The following is a 20,731-nucleotide window of genomic DNA, read 5'->3' as shown; positions in this document are numbered from 1 at the left end:
TGTAGGGTCTTCTTCGTACCACTGGTGTGGATAATTGGAGATAGCAGGTGGCTCTTATAACGAAGCTGGTTCAATGTGTTTCCATGTCACACAGCTCCTTCCAAGAGAACTTTCTGTTCATAGCCCCCTCCCATCGGATCCACTGACACAGCTTTGCTTAAGAGATGGCCTCAGGGCTCCAGACTAACTTTTTCTGCTAGTAGCACTGGTTTTAGGGGCACCATCACAAAATTTAGACTTACCACTCACATACAACACAACAAATTCATATTTTTCCCCATCTTAACTGTTTTACCAATAATTGTTTTGGTAATAAATAGAACATTTAAAAGATAACAACCACAACAATACAAGTAAACAAGGAACTTCCTCTTACAGAATGCCTCTCCTTCCCCTACCTTTAGAGCACATCCCCCTGAGGACCACTAGGGCCTAGCACCTCTGAAGGCCAACCCTTTTAGTTGGGCTTTCTAGCTCTCCTGACTGAACCACATCAGTACAGTCTCATTGGCCGCAACCTCCTCCAAGCTAGTTCACTCAAGACTTATTCTAATCAGGTCCTCCACTGTGTCCACATGCAGTGACCCTCTGACATCAGATTTAATCCACTTCTGCACTGAGAATCCTGTCATATATTATTCTAAAATTGGCTATTCTGCACTTTTACTTTGTTTACTTTAAGTACATGCTGATAACCAAATCAATTTGATTCTGAGTCACAAGGTTTCTGTTCAATTCAATATCGATTCAGCTAGGGATATGTCTGTCTACAATCCCAATTTTGCTTGGACATGAAAGAAATTCTAAAAAATCTGTACTACTAAATCTGTAAACTGTGCAAGGAAACCTCTAATTTGGTGCATTTTGGAAAATATTAGGGTAGGCCTGTCATGATTATTTTATTTTCATCACAAATTTTGTTGGATGATGTATTGTCCCAGAAATGATTGTGATAGATAATATTGTCATAATTTTGAAACAATTTCATATCACTGAAGAAGCATATATCTGCAAGTATACCCTTTCAAAGACCAATAAACTTTCAATTCTTAAGAATATTCAGTCTGACATTCGAATTCGAATTTAAAAAATGGTATAAAATCCTCAATAAATAAACCATAAATAAAAAAAAACTACACACACAACCAAAACAATAATAAAAATGGACTTCAATAAATGTTTAAACATTTGGCACAGGGTAACCACCTTAGTAAACAGGATGGTTATGATTTAGATCAGGGGTTCCCAAAGTGGGGGTCCCGACCCCCTGGGGGGTCGCGAGACACAGAGGGGGCGTCGCGAGATGCCGTCCAAAAAACAAATACAATTTTAAAATAATTTTAAATGGAATATTTTACCCATTATTGTATAAATATATACATAAATATGACTTGAAATTAGAATAAAACCATGCAATAAAAACATTTCCATCAGTTTATTCCTTTTTCTCTGTTGACCCATGAGGTTATTACCACACGGATTAGCGGCATGAGCGAGAGGTACAAGGCCAAAAGAAAGTCCTTACTAAACAGACAATCCCAGCCGCAGCTCAAAGGGCATCATATGAGGTGGCATATTTAATTGCACAGGCAAAAAAGTCACACATAATCGGCGAAACATTAAATAAACCCGCTGCTGTAGCTATAAATCTGGTCATGCATGGGGATAAATTAGCCCGTGAGCTGGAATCAGTGCCGCTGTCTAACAGGACTATTGCCCAGCGCATCACCGACATGGCCCAGGACATAAAGTGCCAGCTGCTTGTTTTCATCAAGATTCAAGATTCAAGATTCAAGAGTTTAATGTCAAATGCACAACAATTACATTAAGCAGTCGCTGGCAATGAACAGGCTCTCTTATTGCAATGCTCCGAATATTTACAAGCAAAAAAATATTGAATAAAATAATATAAAATAGAATATCAAAAGTTTAAAATAGAAAATAAGATATATATATCTAAATATATATATACACCTAAAGAAAAAAAAAAGAAAAACAATGGTGCAATTATGTGCAATAGTGCAAATATGCAAATATGCTAAGGTGCTGGTTTGGAGGAGTTTAAAAGTCTTATGGCCTGGGGGATGAAACTGTCTCTGAGCCTGGTGGTGCGGGCCCGGCTAGGGTGATAGGGGTCTTTGATGATCCGGTTGGTCTTCTTCCTACACCGCTGGGTGTAGAGGTCCTCCATGGATGGTAGCTCCGTCCTGGTGATGTGTTGGGCAGACTTCACCACCCTCTGTAAAGCCATACGGTTCAGGGCGGTGCAGCTGCCATACCAGGCGGTGATGCAGCCAGTCAGGATGCTCTCTATGGTGCACCTGTAGAAATTGCAGAGAATCCTGGCATCCATGTTGAGCCTCCGCAGCCTGCGGAGGAAGAAGAGCCGCTGTCTGGCCGTCTTCCTGATGGAGTCTGTGTGGTGGGTCCAGGTCAGGTCATCACTGATGTGGACCCCAAGGAACCTGAAGCTGCTGACTCGCTCCACCGTAGTCCCGTTGATGGAGAGGGGGGCGTGTTCTACTCCTTGTCTCTTCCTGTAGTCCACGATCAGCTCCTTCGTTTTGCCGACGTTGAGATGGAGGTTGTTGTCCTGGCACCAAGATGTCAGGGCTCTGACCTCCTCTCTGTAGGCCTTCTCATCGTCGCCGGTGATCAGGCCTATGGCAGTCGTGTCATCAGCAAACTTAACGATGGTGTTGGAGCTGTGGGTGGCCACGCAGTCATGCGTGAACAAGGAGTACAGGAGAGGACTGAGCACGCAGCCCTGGGGGGCACCGGTGTTTAGAGTCAGGGTGGAGGATGTGGTGCTGCCTATCCGCACCGCCTGTGGTCTGCCCGTCAGGAAGTTCGGAATCCAATCACGGAGGGCGATGTTGAGACCAATGTCTCTGAGCTTGGTGACGAGCTTCAGGGGAACGATGGTGTTGAATGCTGAACTGTAGTCAATGAACAGCATTCTCACATATGTGTCCCTCTGGTCCAGGTGGGAGAGGGTAGTGTGTAGTGTGAGGGAGATGGCATCTGTAGTCGACCTATTTGGCCTGTAGGCAAACTGAAGAGGGTCCAGAGAGTCAGGGAGGGAGGAGGTGATGAAGGGTTTGACTAGCCACTCAAAACACTTCATGATGGTGTAGGTGAGTGCTACTGGGCGGTAGTCGTTCAGGCAGAGGGTTTTTGTTTTTTTGGGAACAGGGACAATGATGGTCTCCTTGAAACATGCGGGGACTACAGACTGGAGCAGTGACAGGTTGAAAATGTCTGTGAACACATCTGCCAGCTGATCTGCACACACCTTGAGAGCTCGGCCAGGAATCCCATCAGGTCCAGGTGCCTTGCGTGTGTTGATCCGGTTAAAAGATCTCCACACGTCTGCCCTGGATATTACAGGGGGGCAGCGGTCCTCCTGGGCCTCTTGGATCTCCACAGAAGGGGAGTTGCTCTCAAAGCATGCATAAAAGGTGTTCAGATCCTCTGGGAGAGATGCAGACACTACATCAGCACTGCTGGTCTTTGCTTTGTAGTCAGAGATGGTTTTGAGTCCAGCCCACATGTTCCTTGTGTTGGAGCCCTTGTAGTGAGACTCCACTTTGTCCCTGTAAAATCTCTTGGCACTGCTAATAGCACTCCGGAGCGCGTACCTGGACTTCCTGTACTCCTCCAGATCACCTGAGATGTAGGCATCAGTCCGTGCTTTGAGTTTTGCATGGACGTCACCATTAATCCAGGGCTTCTGATTTGGGAATGTTCGTACAGTAATCCTGGGTACGACGTCATCGATGCATTTGCTGATGTAGCAGATGACCGCGTCCATGTACGTGTTGATGTCGTCATCCTGGAACACGCACCACTCCGTCGTGCTGAAGCAGTCCCGTAGAGCTGAATCTGAGCACCATAGATTGTTTACCATGCAGCAGACACCTCCTCCCTTGCTCTTCCCCAAGTTTGTTGTCCGGTCCTGGCGGTGAATGGAGACCCCCTCGGGAACAATGGCGGAGTCCGGGATCGAGGGGTCGAGCCAAGTCTCCGTGAAAACCATCACGTTACAAAACTTAATGTCCCGTTTGAAAAGCCATCCTGCTCCGAAATTCGTCCAGCTTGTTATCCAGAGACTGAACATTAGCCAGAAGAATACTTGGTAGTGGAGGCCGGTTCTCACGTTTCCTCAGCCGGACTAGGACGCCGGCCCGCGACCCTCGTTTCCTTCGTCGCCTCCGTGCTCCAGGTACGACAGGTAAACAGCGCCATGGGTATTCCCCTTTGTTTGCTGGTGGCGGTGAAAAAGTGTTTTTCACCATCAACCCGATGAGCAGAAGTTGTTCTCTATCATAACTTATGATCGGGAGGCTTCCGGTTTGACGCATGGCGAAGTAGGTTGCAAGCCGGGAATACTCTGTTCAAAATCCTTTTTTAATCCGTTTAATTTCATTCAACTATTGGTGCTAACGCTGACTTTAGCTGAGAGTATGAAAAAGACGAATAGAAAAACAGGCCAAACGGCAGACCAACAAGATAAAGAGACAAAACAAGCCAACTCAGATAAGCTAGCGGAACAACCGGACTCTGAGGCTAGCAACCTGCTAACCCTGCCAGATATGGAGAGATTGCTAACGTCCATGGAGGAACGCATTATAGCAAAACTTTCTGCTCAACTGTCGGCTGAGAGAGCTATTATCGACCAACACCATGAAACCATTCAACAATTGGAAACCTCGCACAACGACATGCAAATTTTGATGACCACAACTTTTTTACTAAACTCTTTTCTGCCATACCTGCCCATAACAATTACAACTTGATAATAGGAGGCGATTTTAACTGTGTCCTCAACTCCACACTAGACAGATCCTCAGATAGACCTCAGGCTCTCACCAAATCAGCCAAGGTCATCAATGGTTTTTGTGCACAATCTGGTCTTTCAGACATTTGGAGATTTAAATATCCCAATAAAAAAGGCTTCTCCTTCCTCTCCAGTGCCCATCATACCTACACCCGTATTTTCTGATAGATAACAGGTTAGTAGGGAATGCAGACTTTTGCCAATACCACTCCATTTCTGTCTCAGACCATGGCGCTCTATCCTTTCAACTGAGCTTGCCCAATTGCTTCAGATCCTCTGGCCATTGGAGGCTCAACCCACTTCTATTGGCTGATGAAGAGTTTGTAAATCACATCTCCTCCCAGATTAATTTCTTTATAGAAACTAACACTACCCCAGATGTGTCCCACTCAACCATATGGGAGGCGCTTAAAGCGTTCCTTAGAGGGCAGATAATTGAGTACTCCTCCAGAATAAAAAAAGCAAGAATGGCCAAACTTGAGACCATCTCCCAAGCCTTAGCTGATATTGACAAACAATACGCCTCATCCGCGTTTAATGAATCCTTGTCGTCTGAAGAGCTTCCACCAACCCTACGACAAGCTGCTATTACACTTATCCCTAAAAAAGGTAAAGACCCACTACAGTGCGCTTCTTATCGCCCTATCTCTTTACTGAATGGCGATTATAAAATTCTGTCTAAAATCCTAGCCGCTAGACTGGAGAAGTTACTACCACACATAATATCCACAGATCAAACAGGTTTTATTTTAAATAGACACTCTAGCTCAAACTTGAGAAGACTCCTAAATATCGTGTATTCCCCTTCAGCCCTTGTTCCTGAAATGGTGATTTCACTTGACGCCGAAAAGGCGTTCGATCGAGTTGAATGGAACTACCTGTTCTCAGTGCTCAAGCAATTTGGATTTGGTGAAGCTTTTATATCCTGGATAAAACTTTTATATGCTCAACCCTTAGCCGCAGTAGTTACCAACGGTCAGCAGTCTGAATATTTTTCCCTGGGTAGAGGCACCCGCCAAGGCTGTCCCCTGTCGCCCCTCCTCTTCGCCATTGCAATAGAGCCGTTAGCCATTGCCCTTAGGCAATCGGATGAGTTTTCAGGCATAGTGCGAGGTGGACTTACTCACAAGTTATCCCTCTATGCAGATGACTTGCTATTATATACATCTAACCCTATAACTGCAGTTCCCTCAATTGTCAACACTCTAAATCAGTTTGGGAAAATATCTGGCTACAAAATGAATCTCCAGAAGAGTGAAATGTTCCCTCTCAATCAGGCGGCCTCTCAAATTTCCCCATCACATTTCCCATTCAAAGTAGTTAAGAAGGGATTTAAATACCTTGGAGTAGAAATCACGCCCACTTTTCCACTGCTATTTATAAAGAACTTTGGAGTGCTCTTGGAAAAGTGTAAACAAGATATGGTGAGATGGTCCAGCCTGCCACTCTCCTTAGTCGGCCGAGTTAACCTAATTAAAATGATTGTGATACCAAAATTTCTTTACCTCTTCTAAAACATTCCCATCTTGATAAGGACATTTTTTTTACAACTTTGGACCGATGCATAGCATCCTTCATCTGGAATGGTAAATCACACAGGATTAAAAGGCAATCGCTTGAAAGACCCAAAGGGCTTGCTGGCTTGGCTTTGCCCAATTTTATGTATTATTATTGGGCCTGTAATATCCAGAAAATATTGTTCTGGATGGAGGACTATCAACCTGACAGCAGTGAGGCCTGGATACATCTTGAGTGCACAGGAGGCCCGGTCCATTTGCGCTCTGTCTTATGCGCTCCGTCCCCTCCGACCCCACATACCCGATTTTTCTCCAACCCAATTGTCCTTAACTCAGTTGGAATCTGGTCACAGTTTAAAAGACATTTCAACCTGTCTACAATGTCAATTCACTCCCCAATTGTCAATAATTACAATTTCCCACCCTTTACCTTGGACTCAGCCTTTAAAATCTGGATGGCAAAAGGCATTACTTCCACACTTAGCCTCTTTTTTCAGGGCAAATTTGGATCATTCGCACAACTCTCTAAGAAGTTTGACCTGCCAAAATCACATTTTTTTTGATATCTCCAAGTAAGACATTTTGTGCAGAAAAACATTGCTTCATTTCCAAATTTACCATCAGATAACGCAACTGACAATCTTCTCACTTTGTCTCCGCACCGTAAAGGCTTAATTTCAGTCCTTTACAAGCAAATCTGCAACATCTCCCCCCAGTCACTGCAAGAAACTAGAACACTCTGGGAAGAAGACCTAGGGGAAGTAATGAGAGAGGATCAATGGGAGGCTGCGCTAAACTTAGTACACACATCATCCCCATGCGCTAGACATAGCTTAATTCAACTTAAAATCCTCCTGAGAGTTCACTGGACCAGGGCTAAACTTGCCAAGATTTTCCCTGATGTTGACCCCTCTTGTCCCCGCTGTAAAAGTCAACCAGCTGATCACATACATATGTTCTGGTCCTGCCCTTTCCTCAGAACATTTTGGGCAGACATCTTTCATGCTTACTCTAAAATGTTTGGTGTGGTCATCCCTCCAAACCCATTATGTGCCATTTTTGGCTTTACTGATGAAGCTCGTCCTCTTAAGGGCAGGGCCAATGTTGTCATAGCTTTCACCTCTCTGCTTGCCAGACGTCTGATACTACTCTTATGGAAGGAACAAACACCACCCACATTCAGCAGATGGATTAGAGACACCATGTCTTTCTTGAAACTGGAGAAAATCAGATATACTCTGAAAGGTTCCATACAGAGCTTTGAGAGAACCTGGACCCCTTTCTTGTCGTACTATGAGAGCATACAAAGCCCACTACAAGAGAACGATTAGATGGCAACCATCCCCCCTCCCCTCTCTCCCCCCTTTTTAATTTTAAATTTTTATCTTTATTTTTTTTATTTTTTTATTTTTAAATTTTTTTAATTTTTTTTCTTTATAATTTCTTTAAACTTTCTTTTCTCTGCTTTCTCTTGCAGCATTGTTGTATGTAATTGTATTGTAATAATTCAATATTCCTGTATATATGTATATATATATATATATATATACATTCTAGATTCTGTCTTAATGTATGTACTTCTGCTGCATGGGGTAGGCTGGCTGGGGGTGGGTGGGTCTTATTGTGGGTAGGGGTATAACCATTAGATTTGTGATGTGTAATTGTATAATTTTATTGATTACCCAAAAAACACCAATAAAAAACTGTTAAACATAACTTATGATCGGGCTCGCTTTGTCAGAGTGCACAATGCAAAATAAATTAGAATAAATAACAAAAAAAGAGAAAAAAGAGCAGAGCTGTGGGGGAGCTTGAGACACGGCAGCCTTCCTCAGCGCCATCGTAACCAGTTTTAATCAGATACAGTTTTGACGGAAAACGTAATGCTGTTTTGCTCCGCGCTGGAGTGGACGTGCACAGGTGTGGACATTTTTACAAAACTAAAAGAAGAGGGACTATCTTCGGAAAACTGTATTGGTGTGTGTCGGGACAGGGCTGGAGCGATGCTGGGGAAAAAGGCAGGACTGGAAGCGAGTGTCTTACAAGTTGCGCTGCACGTAAATTTCCCACACACTGTATTATTCACAGAGAATCTCTTGCAAGCAAAACACTTGAACCAGAGCTTAAACATATTCTTGACATTGCGATAAAAATGGTCCACTACATAAAAACACGTCCACTCAATATCAGACTTGCTCTGCGGGGAAATGTGCTGAGCCGCCTGTATGAACTGCGGGACGAGGTGCGCATATTTCTGATGGAGCATGGATCCCAGCTCGCTGACCACCTCACTGACCCTGACTGGTTAACAAGGCAGGCGTACTTGTGCGAAAAGACTTTCTCAACACAGAATCTACTCACACTCAAGAGCACTCTAATGCATATTTGCCTGCTGACATGCTTGTGCAAGACAATGAATTGTTGTGTTTTCTTTAATTGTACAGCCGATAAAAGGATGTTAACTATCTTAAAATGCAAATTAATATTAATTTCTTAAAGTGTTTCAGAGATTTTAAACATATGGACATGTTGAAGATTGAGAACACTTATACAAAAATAGAAACTCCAACCTCCCCTTCCTCGGTAAAATCCTGGAAAAAGCTGTTGCCTCTCGCATCCAGCAGAATATGTCCACCCATGATCTATATGAACCACTCCAATCCTGCTTTAGGGCGCAACACAGTACAGAGATAGCCTTAGCCTGACATGCACCTCTCCAGAAATTTAACTACGCATCTAGACGAAGCAGACTGCAAGAGCTGTAATTGGTCCGCTTGGCAGCATCGCATTTCCGGCAGACGCATTTCCGGTATCTCCTGCTTTGCTGCCATTTTTAAATTGAGTTGAAGGAACGAACACGGATGACGTCTTTCTTTTTTTCATTGCAGTTCATTGCAGAAAACTCATTGCTCTTCAACATCTATCAGTTACAACTTCAACATTATCCACTTAGTAACACTGAAGTACAAGTTCTGAAGTAAAAAGAGATGCCAGAGAATTTGTAAATAAAGCGGACCGGCAACTGGAAGAAAATCAACACAGTAGCATAAAAAACCCTACGATGATTAGCTTTTCATCTCCACAGCCAATAGCGTTTCTGCGGTGTAATTGAAGAGCGACGCACACACATCTACGCAGAACTATAAATGCTCGGCCCCTTGTGATGGCCCTGCCTGACTGCTGAGATGAGGGTGTGGTGGACAGTTAATGTGTTTTCCTGTGTGTCCTTGAAGGTACCAGAAGAGTGCAGTGGTGCCTTTTCAGAGCACCAGGGCCGTGCGCTTCCATAGGATAAAAGCCCTCTCTCTCTCACTTGGACTCATCCTGGTCAGCGTTTGCACGTTTAAATTCTGTTTGACTTATGTTAGGCTTTCGCTCCACAACACCTTACATCTCACTATGCATAGTGACACTATACATGTTTTTAGCCTATATGTCTGCTACCGGAAGTAAATGGTTATTGTTTGGTTTGTATTTATATAGCACTTTTCTAGTTTTGATGACCACTCAAAGTGCTTTTTGCCATTCACCCATTGACACACACAATCATACAGTGCATCTATTAGCAGCACTTTTTTGTTCTATGAGGGGCAATTCCGGGTTCAGCATCTTGCCCAAGGACTGATGGGGAAGACTGGGGATTGAACTGGTTGGAGGACGACCGCTCTACCCCTCAGCCACAGCGATGCTACTGTGCTGTGTGTTCATGCGAACGTTAACGTGGCTCCAGAGGAGGATATCAGAGGATGATTGAATAGAATTGAACTAACTGGTGACCACGTCTTGAAACGTAAAATAAAAACAGAAAATGCCTTCATACTGCTCCTTTGGTTTCATCATTACTTCAATTTTATTGGATTTGGCTGCTACACTGTTTATCCCTTAAACTCCAAAAGTGTTTTGTTGACTCAGACACTTCACCGACCCCTTTTTCAGCATAGTGGTGAGTAGACAATGAGTGAATTCTAATTTTTTGGAGAAGTATCCCTTCAATAACGCCCTGGATGAAAATCATGATGCATCAGCATTTCTTCCTCAAATCTCCATGAGGAAATCTTGAGCTGAAAGCCTTCAATTGGACCATAATAATGACAGTGTCATTATGAGGCTCTATAAATGAGCTGGATGTGGTAGTGGTCTTTCGGTGACTAAAGGAGGTATTTGGAAAAAATAACAAGAGGATGAGGACCTGGGTCTTGCAAAAGTATAGGGGCTATAGTCAATTCAAAATTAAGGCTATTTTTTGGAAGAAATACTATCTTATCCTGTTTTACTTGATTGTCTTGTTCTTCAAGTGTCTGTAGTTTGGCTCAAGTTTAGTAGTTTCCAGAATGTAAATCTTTAATATAATATGTAAACTATTGGTTGTTATAAGTGAAGGACATGTTGGAGAATATATTTTTCCTATCGTAGCTATTTGAGAAGAAGTTTTTGCAAGTTAGAAGTAAACTTTCTGTACATTGGAAATACACTGTAAATCAGTGTTATTTGGATAAAGGCTTTCCTGTGTTTGTGTCTGATCCTACTCTGCATCCTGTCATCTTCCAATCTGCCCTTCAGGCAAAGTTTTGTGGTCCGTATGTTGTGGAAAGTAAGCTAAGTGAAACTGACTATGTTGTTGGTACCCCATACTGTAGAAGAAACTTCACATTATCATGCTGAAGCCATATATGTCCTTTTATTCCAAAAAGTCATAGAGAAAGTAAGGGGAAGCCCATATAATAAAGCAGTGGAGGGCAGGAGCGGATAAACCCAGTTAAAGAGTAACTGCCCGCACGAGACGCTCTGAAGTAAAGCGAACGCACACACAACGAGGCAGGGTTTGTTTCATTGGTTGACCAGTGGTCAACACTACACCTGGCATTGTATTGGTTGGGGAATTTTTAGAGGGTTGTCATACAAAAAAATTCCAAGAGCCGAGGAGAATTCTAAGAGCCGACAATTCATGAGCGCAGAGAAGGGCTAAAGCTTGGAGCGCAGGAAATCCGTGCGAGCAACAATATATCTGAGTGCAAGCACACAGTTTGAGCAGAAGCAGAGCAAATTTAAGTGCATTCAGGGGTTATTTGAGTGCAAGGGCAGGGTTTTGATTAAAAGTAATACACAATCTGAACATAAATTCAACAAGTCATGCTCTCAAACTGAAAGACCACGCTCTTGAATAAAGATAGGAATAAAGCTTAAGAGGTTTAGTTAATGTCTTTTGGTTCATTTGTTTATTTCAGTAGGTTTACCCAGCACTTTTCTTTGAGGAGATAGATTCTTTGGTTTGTTTTTTTTGCCTGGGTTCAACCTGAACAATAATCACTTCAGTTTACTGTCACTTCTCACTGCTTTGTGTAAGTAATAAATTACCTCTCTGCACTGAATATCAGTGTTCCGACTCTGGTTTAGGGACCGGGGAGGGAACAGGTTTTGTACTTTTATGCTGCGCTCCTACCCCCCTAGACGGGAGCGTAACTTAGATATCTACGATTTAGTTGAAATATTGTTATATTATAATGTAATCTTTAATTCCAGTTTAAGACATCTACAATTTAATTATCACAATTTATAATTCAATTTCGTGATATCTAAAACGCCACACTGACTAGTTCAAACTTAATTCAGGATTGTTGAATTTAAGTGAATTAAGACATCTTAAACTTGATTTATGACTAGTCAAACTTAAATTGTAAATATCTAAAACTGGAATTATCATCAAAATTAAGTTGCAGGTGTCTGTAATACATACAGCAGATGAAGTTACTTTCGAATAACTGCTGGAAAGGGTTAAATGTAGCTTTTATATTTTTATCCGATTAATAACTGATCGAAAACATATTAATTGATTATGAAAATAATCGTAAGTTGCAGCCCTATTATTGATTGTAGAAAAGAGGCTACACTGTCACCAAAAAAGGAAAATACCTGTGCAGTGTGTTTTTCTGCAGCAGAGCAACAGGTGATCATAGAGCTCTATATGAAGTATTCAAACTCATGTATACCATGGAAGGAAAAATATCAAAATATGGCAAAGGAGAAGTCTTGGCAGAAAATATCCAACAGTTTCCTACAACAGTCTGTAATGGGGGTGCTATGTCCAAGGTTTTAACTACTTTTCCTCAACAGGTATCAGTCTCTCATTGTAATTGGCCTAACTAATACTAGCCCTTTATATATCAGTGAGTGGAGACATAATGTTGCTTGTAAAACCTCATCACAAAATGCTTAAATCATACATGACCCATGTGTGAGTAGGTGTTATTTTCTTAAAACACTGTATCTAATATAATCCATTCATTCTATTTGCAGGAAGATGGTGCCAGTATGACTGCAGTAGATGAAAATCTGCAGCTACAGAAATGCAGTGTCACCTTTTACATGTGTCTGCATGTTTGAATAAGGTTTAACTGCACATGTTACTGCAAGAGACAGCTGACTCACTTTGGTTTGCTATATTTCCATTATCAAAAACTTAATCAGCTATCCTTTAGCATGTTTGTTTGTCACAGGATTTATTTGATTAAGAACAAGCCACAGAAGAGAGTGTCTTCTGATTAAAAGGCCGAAACACCTTTTGACGCTACGTTCACAACTGAAGATATGGCCAACATCCGCTGGTAATCTCTAACATCCGCTAACATCAATTGGTGTTTGGTATCTTCCTTAGTGGGTCAGTGACAACTATGTGGTAGGGCTGTAGCGATTCTCAAACCGAGACCCAAATCGCGGTCCAAACATCCACGGTTTTGTGTCACAAATCCAAACGATACATCTCCCTGCCCAACCCCACACGCACCTGCACACTACAGTTCTGCTTTGTTTTCTAAATCTGTGTGTGTGTGTGTGTGTGTGTGTGTGCTCACCTGTTTCTGCAGGGTCATCTCTCCCTCTAGCTCTTGTATTATGCACTGCAAATTCCTTTTAATCCCCTCATACTCCTCTGTTTGCTTTTCCATTTCACCAGCCAAAGTGCTACCATCCGGCCACACACACACATACACACCGAGAGAGAGAGAGAGAGAGAGAGAGAGAGAGAGAGAGAGAGAGAGAATTATATCATACCACTGATATAGTTAGAAAAACGTTTGAGTTTTAGAAAGCTATGACAATCAGCCTACTACTTTCTGCTCTGAACCTGTTTGTGTTTCCCATTTTATTAGTCTGTACAGATTTTACTTCCTGTCTTTTAGTTTTTCCCACCAGTTTCACCTATTTCTCATTTGCTAAATAGTCCAAGTGTATTTAAAGCTTTGTCTTTCACCTCTTGAGTTGCCAGAACATTATGTTTATTCACTGAATTCCTCCTCTTTGTCTGTCCTACCTGTATGTTGACTTTTGTTGGCTATTTTGTGGATGTTAGATTGTATTCATTCCCTTCTGGACCTGTTTGCTAATTGGTTTCTCCAATTTTGACCTTCTGCTGCTACAAACATCTGTAAGCCCTTCTTCCCTTAGTAAAGAAATGACTGAGCTGCATAGCTCTGTCTGTGGCATCTAGATTAAGGGACTTTTTTACATGTTCCAACCACCAATTGTTACAGTATGTTCTGGCTAGAATGGATCATTTTGTTGAAAGATGGACTTTCTCTATCATATCAAAACTATATCTTCACTCCATTACATATTCCAAACGTACGTGGAATGATCCCCCTTGCTGTCTCCCCATTCTAGTGTATTGTTTGCGGTCTCATGAGCTAACGCGCTTGGTGGGAGGTGTGCTGAGTGGAGGCGGTGCCTGTTAACAGCAGCTGGGGTTTTCCTCTCTAGTCTGCCAAGCCAGCTTGTCTGTTTTTCTGCCTTCGAAAGTGTTATCAAGGCCTTATTCTAGTGTATTGCTCGTGGTGTCATGAGCTAACACGCTCGGTGGGATCCACGCTGAATGCAGGTAGTGTGGCTGCCAACAGTGCCAGTGAGTTCCTCTTCAGCCAGCTAAGCCGGGTGGTCTGTCTTTATCTTTTGTGTACTGTCCACAGCGTCATGAGCATAGACTGTATATAAAGATGGACGTAATGTCTGTGACGTCATCCGTTGGTTTCTGAAGAGTGAATATACGGCTCTCAGTGGGCCTTTCACCTGGCGCCATCTTGCTGGTGCCTGACTCCTCCTAGTTCCTGGCTAACCCAAAAATGGGCAAAGAAGAGGAGCGCGAGTTGAGCTGAGGTGGGTTGAGTGAAGATTGACAGCTGATCCACACCCACAGAGCTCAACGTATGGTTAGCTCAGACTAAAGAGCTAGGCTACATGCTACCCACTGTTGCTAACCGGCTAAAGCTGAGGTGTTGTTGTTCGGGATGGTCGCAGTGGTCACAACGAACTTAACAAGAGGTAAGTTACCCTGAAACTATACAACAAAACGAATTGATTTATCTATTATCATAATCATACTAAATATGCTTACATGCGTCAAGTTAATAATTTAATATTAATAAGCTACATGTGTAAGTTGCATGTGATAGTAACTATATAATGTTTCACAAATGTTCTGATACAGGCTTGTATAACCATCTTACTATTACCACCTCGTTTTTAGCCTGTTAAGGAATCAGAGTGAATTAGACTCAGTGCAGATGTGTAATTATAGGACATTTAAGATATGATTATAATCCCCACACACTGCTGTTAACAGTTCTCATATTTATTATATATTTGTCTGTTTTCACACTGAGAGAAGTTGAGGGACTTGATGTGTACTGTTACCTACAGCACTGTGAGAGGTTATTACCTTGAATATTACAGATGAGGTAGAAAGGCATTTTATATATTTGTACAATATGTTTATTTCTTTCAGTACATCAGTTCTTGCTGAGGTCATCTGTGGTGCTTTCACCTGCTGCACATCCACTGTGGCAGCAGCAACCAGGTAGATTCAGGCTGGTCCACATTATCAGAACCAGGAGATGGAGGACCCAAGAATGCACGGTTCACAAGGCAGAGGGATAGATAGGGTGGTTTTATTGAAGTCCAGGTCGGTACACGGTTAGTCGAGGCACGAGGCAATGGTATCAAAAGGAGCAGGCAAAAAGGAGTCACAGCAGGAAATGGTCATGGTCACACACAGAAAAACTCACGAGGAAATAATGCTGGTACGAGGCGACACGAGGAACACACAACGAACTGGGAACCTGAGGGAGGACACACAGGGTTAATATACACAGAGAATCAGGAGATAGCAAGATGCAGGTGAGTCAAATCAGGGTGGGGAGCAGAAGCAGGCTCTATCTGCCACAGCCAGTCATGACACACATGATGACCTGCACCAGCTTCATCTGCACAACACTTCATGGTTTCCTTTCTCAACTAAAGATGACCTGCAACTACATACATTTGGCAAGTCAATAATATAACATCTGTAGTAGGGCTGGGGCGACGCGTCGACATTATCGACGTAATCGCTTATGTAAATACAACGATTTGCACAATGCGCGTCGAGGCATCGTATGGGAGGTGGCTGCACACAGTCAAAGCATGGACTCACCTGAAAAGCAAGCTGAAGCGAAAACATTTTTAACCAGCGCAGCTTTTACCGTCTTTACGGTGTTAAATCCTGGCAGCACACGGTAGAGTTAACTTCTCTCACTGAACAAGAGAAAGTGGGAACAAAAATGTTAAAGCTGTTTAGTTATTTCTATTTGTTGAGATTGTTTATATGTGTAATGTAGTTATATATTAAGAAAAAAAAGGAAACTCAAACCAAAACCAAATCTTTTTATTTATTTTTTCTGAAATCATGCACTTTATTTTAAGATACCTTTTTCAAAAGCTCTTATATTTATTTATTTATTAAATGTATTATTATTGAATTTTACACAGTGTTTTGATATTACTCCAGAATGTTACTTGGATTTTACTTTGGTTTGCATTTATTTTGTTGTTGGACAGCTAAATGTAGATTGATATATTCCTTTAATTTGATTGGAGGAGAGATTTTGTATGGGACTGTCAAAGCTGATTGGCAGTTCAGACTGGGCTACATTTTTTGTAGTGGAATAATAGTTTTTTGTCAGATTTGTTTGCATTTAAGAGAAGATGATTAAATAAATAAAAATGACAGACACATTTTTTAATTTATTTTTGACAAATTCATTAATATATTAATCCAGGAATAAAAAATAATCGTTAGATTAATCCCAAAATGTATTGTTAGATTAATCGATCAATCAAAAATGTATTGTTAGATTAATAATAATAATCGATAGGTGCAGCCCTAATATTTAGCCACAACACTGTTTTCACCTTTGCTCTTCCTCATATCTACAATCCCACTTTTTTATCTCATTTTTCTTCCACCATATGGACTATATGGAGTGTTTATTATTTTAAAAGAAATGTGTTAACTTTTACATTTTATAATTTTAATATTGTCCACCTTTATGTTTCATGTCACCTCATGTCAACATATTTTCAGAGTTCATCTACAATAACGTCTGATTTACATTTCAATAAATTACATTTACATTTGCACAACTTGAGTACTTACTGAATATTATAATTCACGTTCAAATGTGATTATCAATTGAAAGGATAAGCAACTCATACAATATTAAGGTGGCCTAGAGAATTAAAAGCACTGCAAATTAAGAAAACGCTTTCAAATATAAAAACGTCATAAATTTGACGACACGTGCCTTGCCCCCCTTTCATTGGGGTTAAAAAGCATCTGGAATGAAAATGCACTCACTGTCTATCATTTTTAACACCCATTCTGATTTTGTGTATGCCATCAGCAGAGTGCAAGGTGAGGGGTAGAACAGATGAGGGGTCAATGGGGGTGATGAGAAACGACGCCCTCCTGGCCCTTGGTGTGTGGAGCCCTGGGAGCTGCCTGTAGCACAGACTGAGCCTTAGGGAGGGGTCCAGTGATAGTTGGTTGGACCTCTCTGGGTGGCAAGGTTGATGAGATTTGACCAAATGGCTCTCTCCTTTACGACCATCAGACCAATAGCTCTGCCCGTCGCCTAGGCTGTGTTGGCATTATTCTACCTTAAACGTGGCACCCTTAAATGGTGTGCCTTTGGGTATTCAATAAATTTGAAGAATCAGAAAAATATTTAATATTACTATTAAAAATATTAGTATTAAATAATAACTTTAATTGACATTTGAAGCTAATTCGGGGCAGCACCCTTCAGACGGGAAAAGATAGCCAATTTATTGATTTAGTCTCACAAAATTACTAACTTTAACCAAAATTACAACGTCAGTAGTAATTTTTCAACAAAGTTGAAGGATATGGAGTTCTTAGCATTTATTATGAAAATAATAAAGGTAAAACACACAAAATAAATACAAGTACTTACTATATACAGATGTGTATGTGAGTGTGTGTGTGTGTGTGTTTAAAATGGTGGCTGGCCACTATGAAGACAAAGGCCACAAGGAATGGTGGGACTATGTGGCTGAGGTCACATGTATGAGTAAGTTTGGGGAGATGAGTGTGTCAGGTGTTGCTGCCAGGTTAAAGAAAGTAGTTAGGTGCATGCAAAGAAAGACCCTGAGTCTGTGAATAGCATAACATAACTAATGGTTGAAAGAGCTTGGGTCTCTGATTGGTCACAGTCTCCCTGGCTAGGTGAGCAGGAGAGGAACACCTCTCCTTCAGGAGAAGTGATAAGGAAGAGGGAGAGATACCCACCTCTCCTCCAGGAGAAGTGAGTAGAAAGAGAGAAAAAACTGGGTGAACTGGGGTTTTATTGGCCTGGTGACCTCATGGGTCATGAGGCTCACAGTGACCAATAGTTGAAAGTTGTGTCAAGGGGCAGGTTTAACACCTAGGTGTGAAGATGAAGGACTTTGGGAGACTGAGTTCTGGAAGCTCTCCTTTGCCTTCAAAACAAAGGAGGTATGTGACAGCAGGCTTTGTCTACACATGTAGGCCCAACTATTGTTCACCAATAGTGGGTCCCAACAACTGCAGCCTTATGAAGGTGTAGGCAGGGGTCTGTAACAATGCAGATCTCCTCGCACAGTTTTATGTCTGGCTTTGCTGTCGTCTCCTCAGCTAGCTCTGCCTAATAGGCCATCAGGAGTAATGATGCATTCAGGGACAGAGAGCGACTCTCCCTCGGACCAGCTGTCATCCGCATCCAAAAGCAATGTTTCCCGGCTCTGCCCACTTTACAACATAGTACTCGGCCGTGAGGCAGTCCTCCATAGGCTCTTGTGTCAGGGGTTGAAGAGCGTCCACCTAGTCAGCCCTACTCAATCTCATGGTGGTGGATTGCTCCAAGCTAGCGCTAGGCTCTGAGTGTTCTTACAGCATTGCCATCATTGCCAAGATCTTAGACTCAGGTACAGCATCTTAAGAGAAAACCGGAAAAGTGGACGCACTCGTCCGGCAAGGTGAGTGATGCAGTCCCAGATAGTTTGCACATACCGGGTGCGAGTACCAATGTGAGATTTAGTTTTACACTGCACGGACACACTTGCAGGTAAGGCTTATCCTCTGCAGCAAAGGTTGACGGTGTTTCTGGTGTACCCATTGCTAGCTAAACCAAACGTGTGCCAGGTAATTAGCCTCTCCTCAGCCGGGCCATGTAAACAGTTGCACTGTTGGGTTGATAGCACTCAGCTATTTTAGGAGCTGAGTGCTATATAAAGCTACGACTCGGCTAAAGAGTGTGGGGGAACTTTTATTGTGGTGAAACAGTGATGTTACTGCGTGTAACTGGTGTGAAAGCTAACCGTGTAGTGTATTGCTACTCTGTGGGGATAACTTTAAACAGGTGGGTATTGTCACCGACCCACCTTGCAAGTGGGTATATTGCTGCTCTCCTTTCTTGGCTAGCGCTGATGTGTGGCTACTTCAACACTAACCGAGCACCAACAACTACAATTTCTTCTAGCTAACTGTTGCCCAACACACTGAACTACTACCCAGAGCAAAGCATTCAGTGACGAGGTGTGTGCTCGTATCTGTGAACAGTTAAGCTAGGCTCTGGAGCGGCTCTTCCAATGTGGGCTTTGGCTTCTGTGAAGCCAACAGAAGATTTTAAATGATGAATTTCGGTTTGTCAGCACGTTATATAGGGGGGATGCGGGGCCACCTCTCACAACATACACGAAATCAAGGCCAGCCAATAGGCTGGCGTAATGTAATAAAAAGCTCCTGTTTAGGGCATGCAAGGGTGTTTCATAGCAAGACATGAAACAAATCCTAACAAAGAGAACTGAATCTAGATTTAAATTAAATGGTCAAGCTAGTATTACAAAGCCACTTGCTTACTAAAGTGATGAAAAAAAATCCTGGGCTGGCTATATAATAGTGATGATTGGTTTGTGACGCACAAGTGATGTATCAGCTCAGTAGAGTAATGATTAACGTTGATGCTTGTGGATGACTTGTTTTCAGTTCATGCATGTACAGTAGTTCTCCTGCGGAAATTTAGATGATGAAACAATTTTACTGTAACTGGCGTTTTGCATGCCACATTTTTACCTGCCTCAAACAGCAATGTAACAGCATGTACTTATCCATGGCCCTAAAGGGATCTAAACAACTTGAGTGGTCCTACCCTTCACAAAAAAGGCCCTTCAGACGAGGAAGAAAAACTCGGAGTGCTGTTTGCCTTTTCTTGTCTGGTTCTCAATTTATTCCTCCTGGCTCACCATTTAAAAGAATACTTAAAGGGGACATAGCATGCAAATTCCACTTTGTTAGTGCTTCTACAGGTTAATGTGGGTATCTGGCATGTCTACCAACCCAAAAACTCTGGAAAAAAAACACTCGCGCGTTTTGTTATGGTTCCTCTAAGTCAGAAACGTCATGCTTGAGTGACTCGATTGAGCTTCCTGGGTTTTGTGTCGTAACAAGGCACTGGAAGTCTCCCTACATGGCCTTGGCCCCCCCCCCCCCCCCCCCCCCCCCCCCCCCCACACTCGTTACGCCGGGTTTACACCGGACGCAGCAAGGCTGCGAGGCAGCGCAGCGCCGTTCCCAAGCACGCAGCCGCCTGGCTGTTCACACGGGACGAGCATTTCTCTGCTGGTCAGCCCGCGATTCACTCACATGTGGCATTTGTCTGGATCGTTGGGACTGGGAGGCTGCAGCAGCTGCTCGGGAGCGACCGCTCGCTCTCCCGTGCGTGAGCTGGAATTTGTGTCAACGCCACACAGCCAGCAGTGTGGAAGACTTCCGCAGTGTTCAGCACTACTGTAACACCGGCACAAACACACAGAGCCCCCCCACTCATTACGCCGGGTTTACACCGGACGCGGAAGCGCCGCTGCGAGGCAGCGCAGCGCCATTCTCAAGCGCGCAGCCGCCTGGCTGTTCACACGGGACGTGCATTTCTCCGCGCTGGTCAGCCCCATAGACTGTATATATAAGGTCAGCCCGCGATTCTACTTTCTCCGCTTGTTGTTGTACCCGTTGAATGTCGGGGTTCGGGGG

At 42.7% G+C, this 20,731-nt stretch overlaps 2 protein-coding genes across 2 annotated transcripts in view; both read right to left on the bottom strand.

The window, feature by feature from the left end:
- The window catches only part of ccdc57 (coiled-coil domain containing 57), a 48,480-nt gene that overhangs the window by 19,514 nt on the left and 8,235 nt on the right, over positions 1 to 20,731 (bottom strand). The window lies entirely within an intron of this gene.
- Positions 1,208 to 4,364, bottom strand: LOC117753423. The gene is made up of 4 exons (XM_034571500.1): positions 4,125 to 4,364; positions 4,015 to 4,030; positions 3,230 to 3,861; positions 1,208 to 1,267 (listed from the first exon to the last, which is right to left on the bottom strand). The coding sequence occupies exons 1-4, from the start codon at positions 4,362 to 4,364 to the stop codon at positions 1,208 to 1,210; spliced, it is 948 nt and encodes a 315-aa protein (XP_034427391.1).

The sequence above is a fragment of the Hippoglossus hippoglossus genome, chromosome 19 (assembly GCF_009819705.1).
Source record: "Hippoglossus hippoglossus isolate fHipHip1 chromosome 19, fHipHip1.pri, whole genome shotgun sequence".
In the NCBI taxonomy this organism is placed as follows: Eukaryota; Metazoa; Chordata; class Actinopteri; order Pleuronectiformes; family Pleuronectidae; genus Hippoglossus; species Hippoglossus hippoglossus.
Note: the sequence above shows the minus strand (reverse complement) of the source record. Positions and strands in the feature narration are given on the sequence as shown.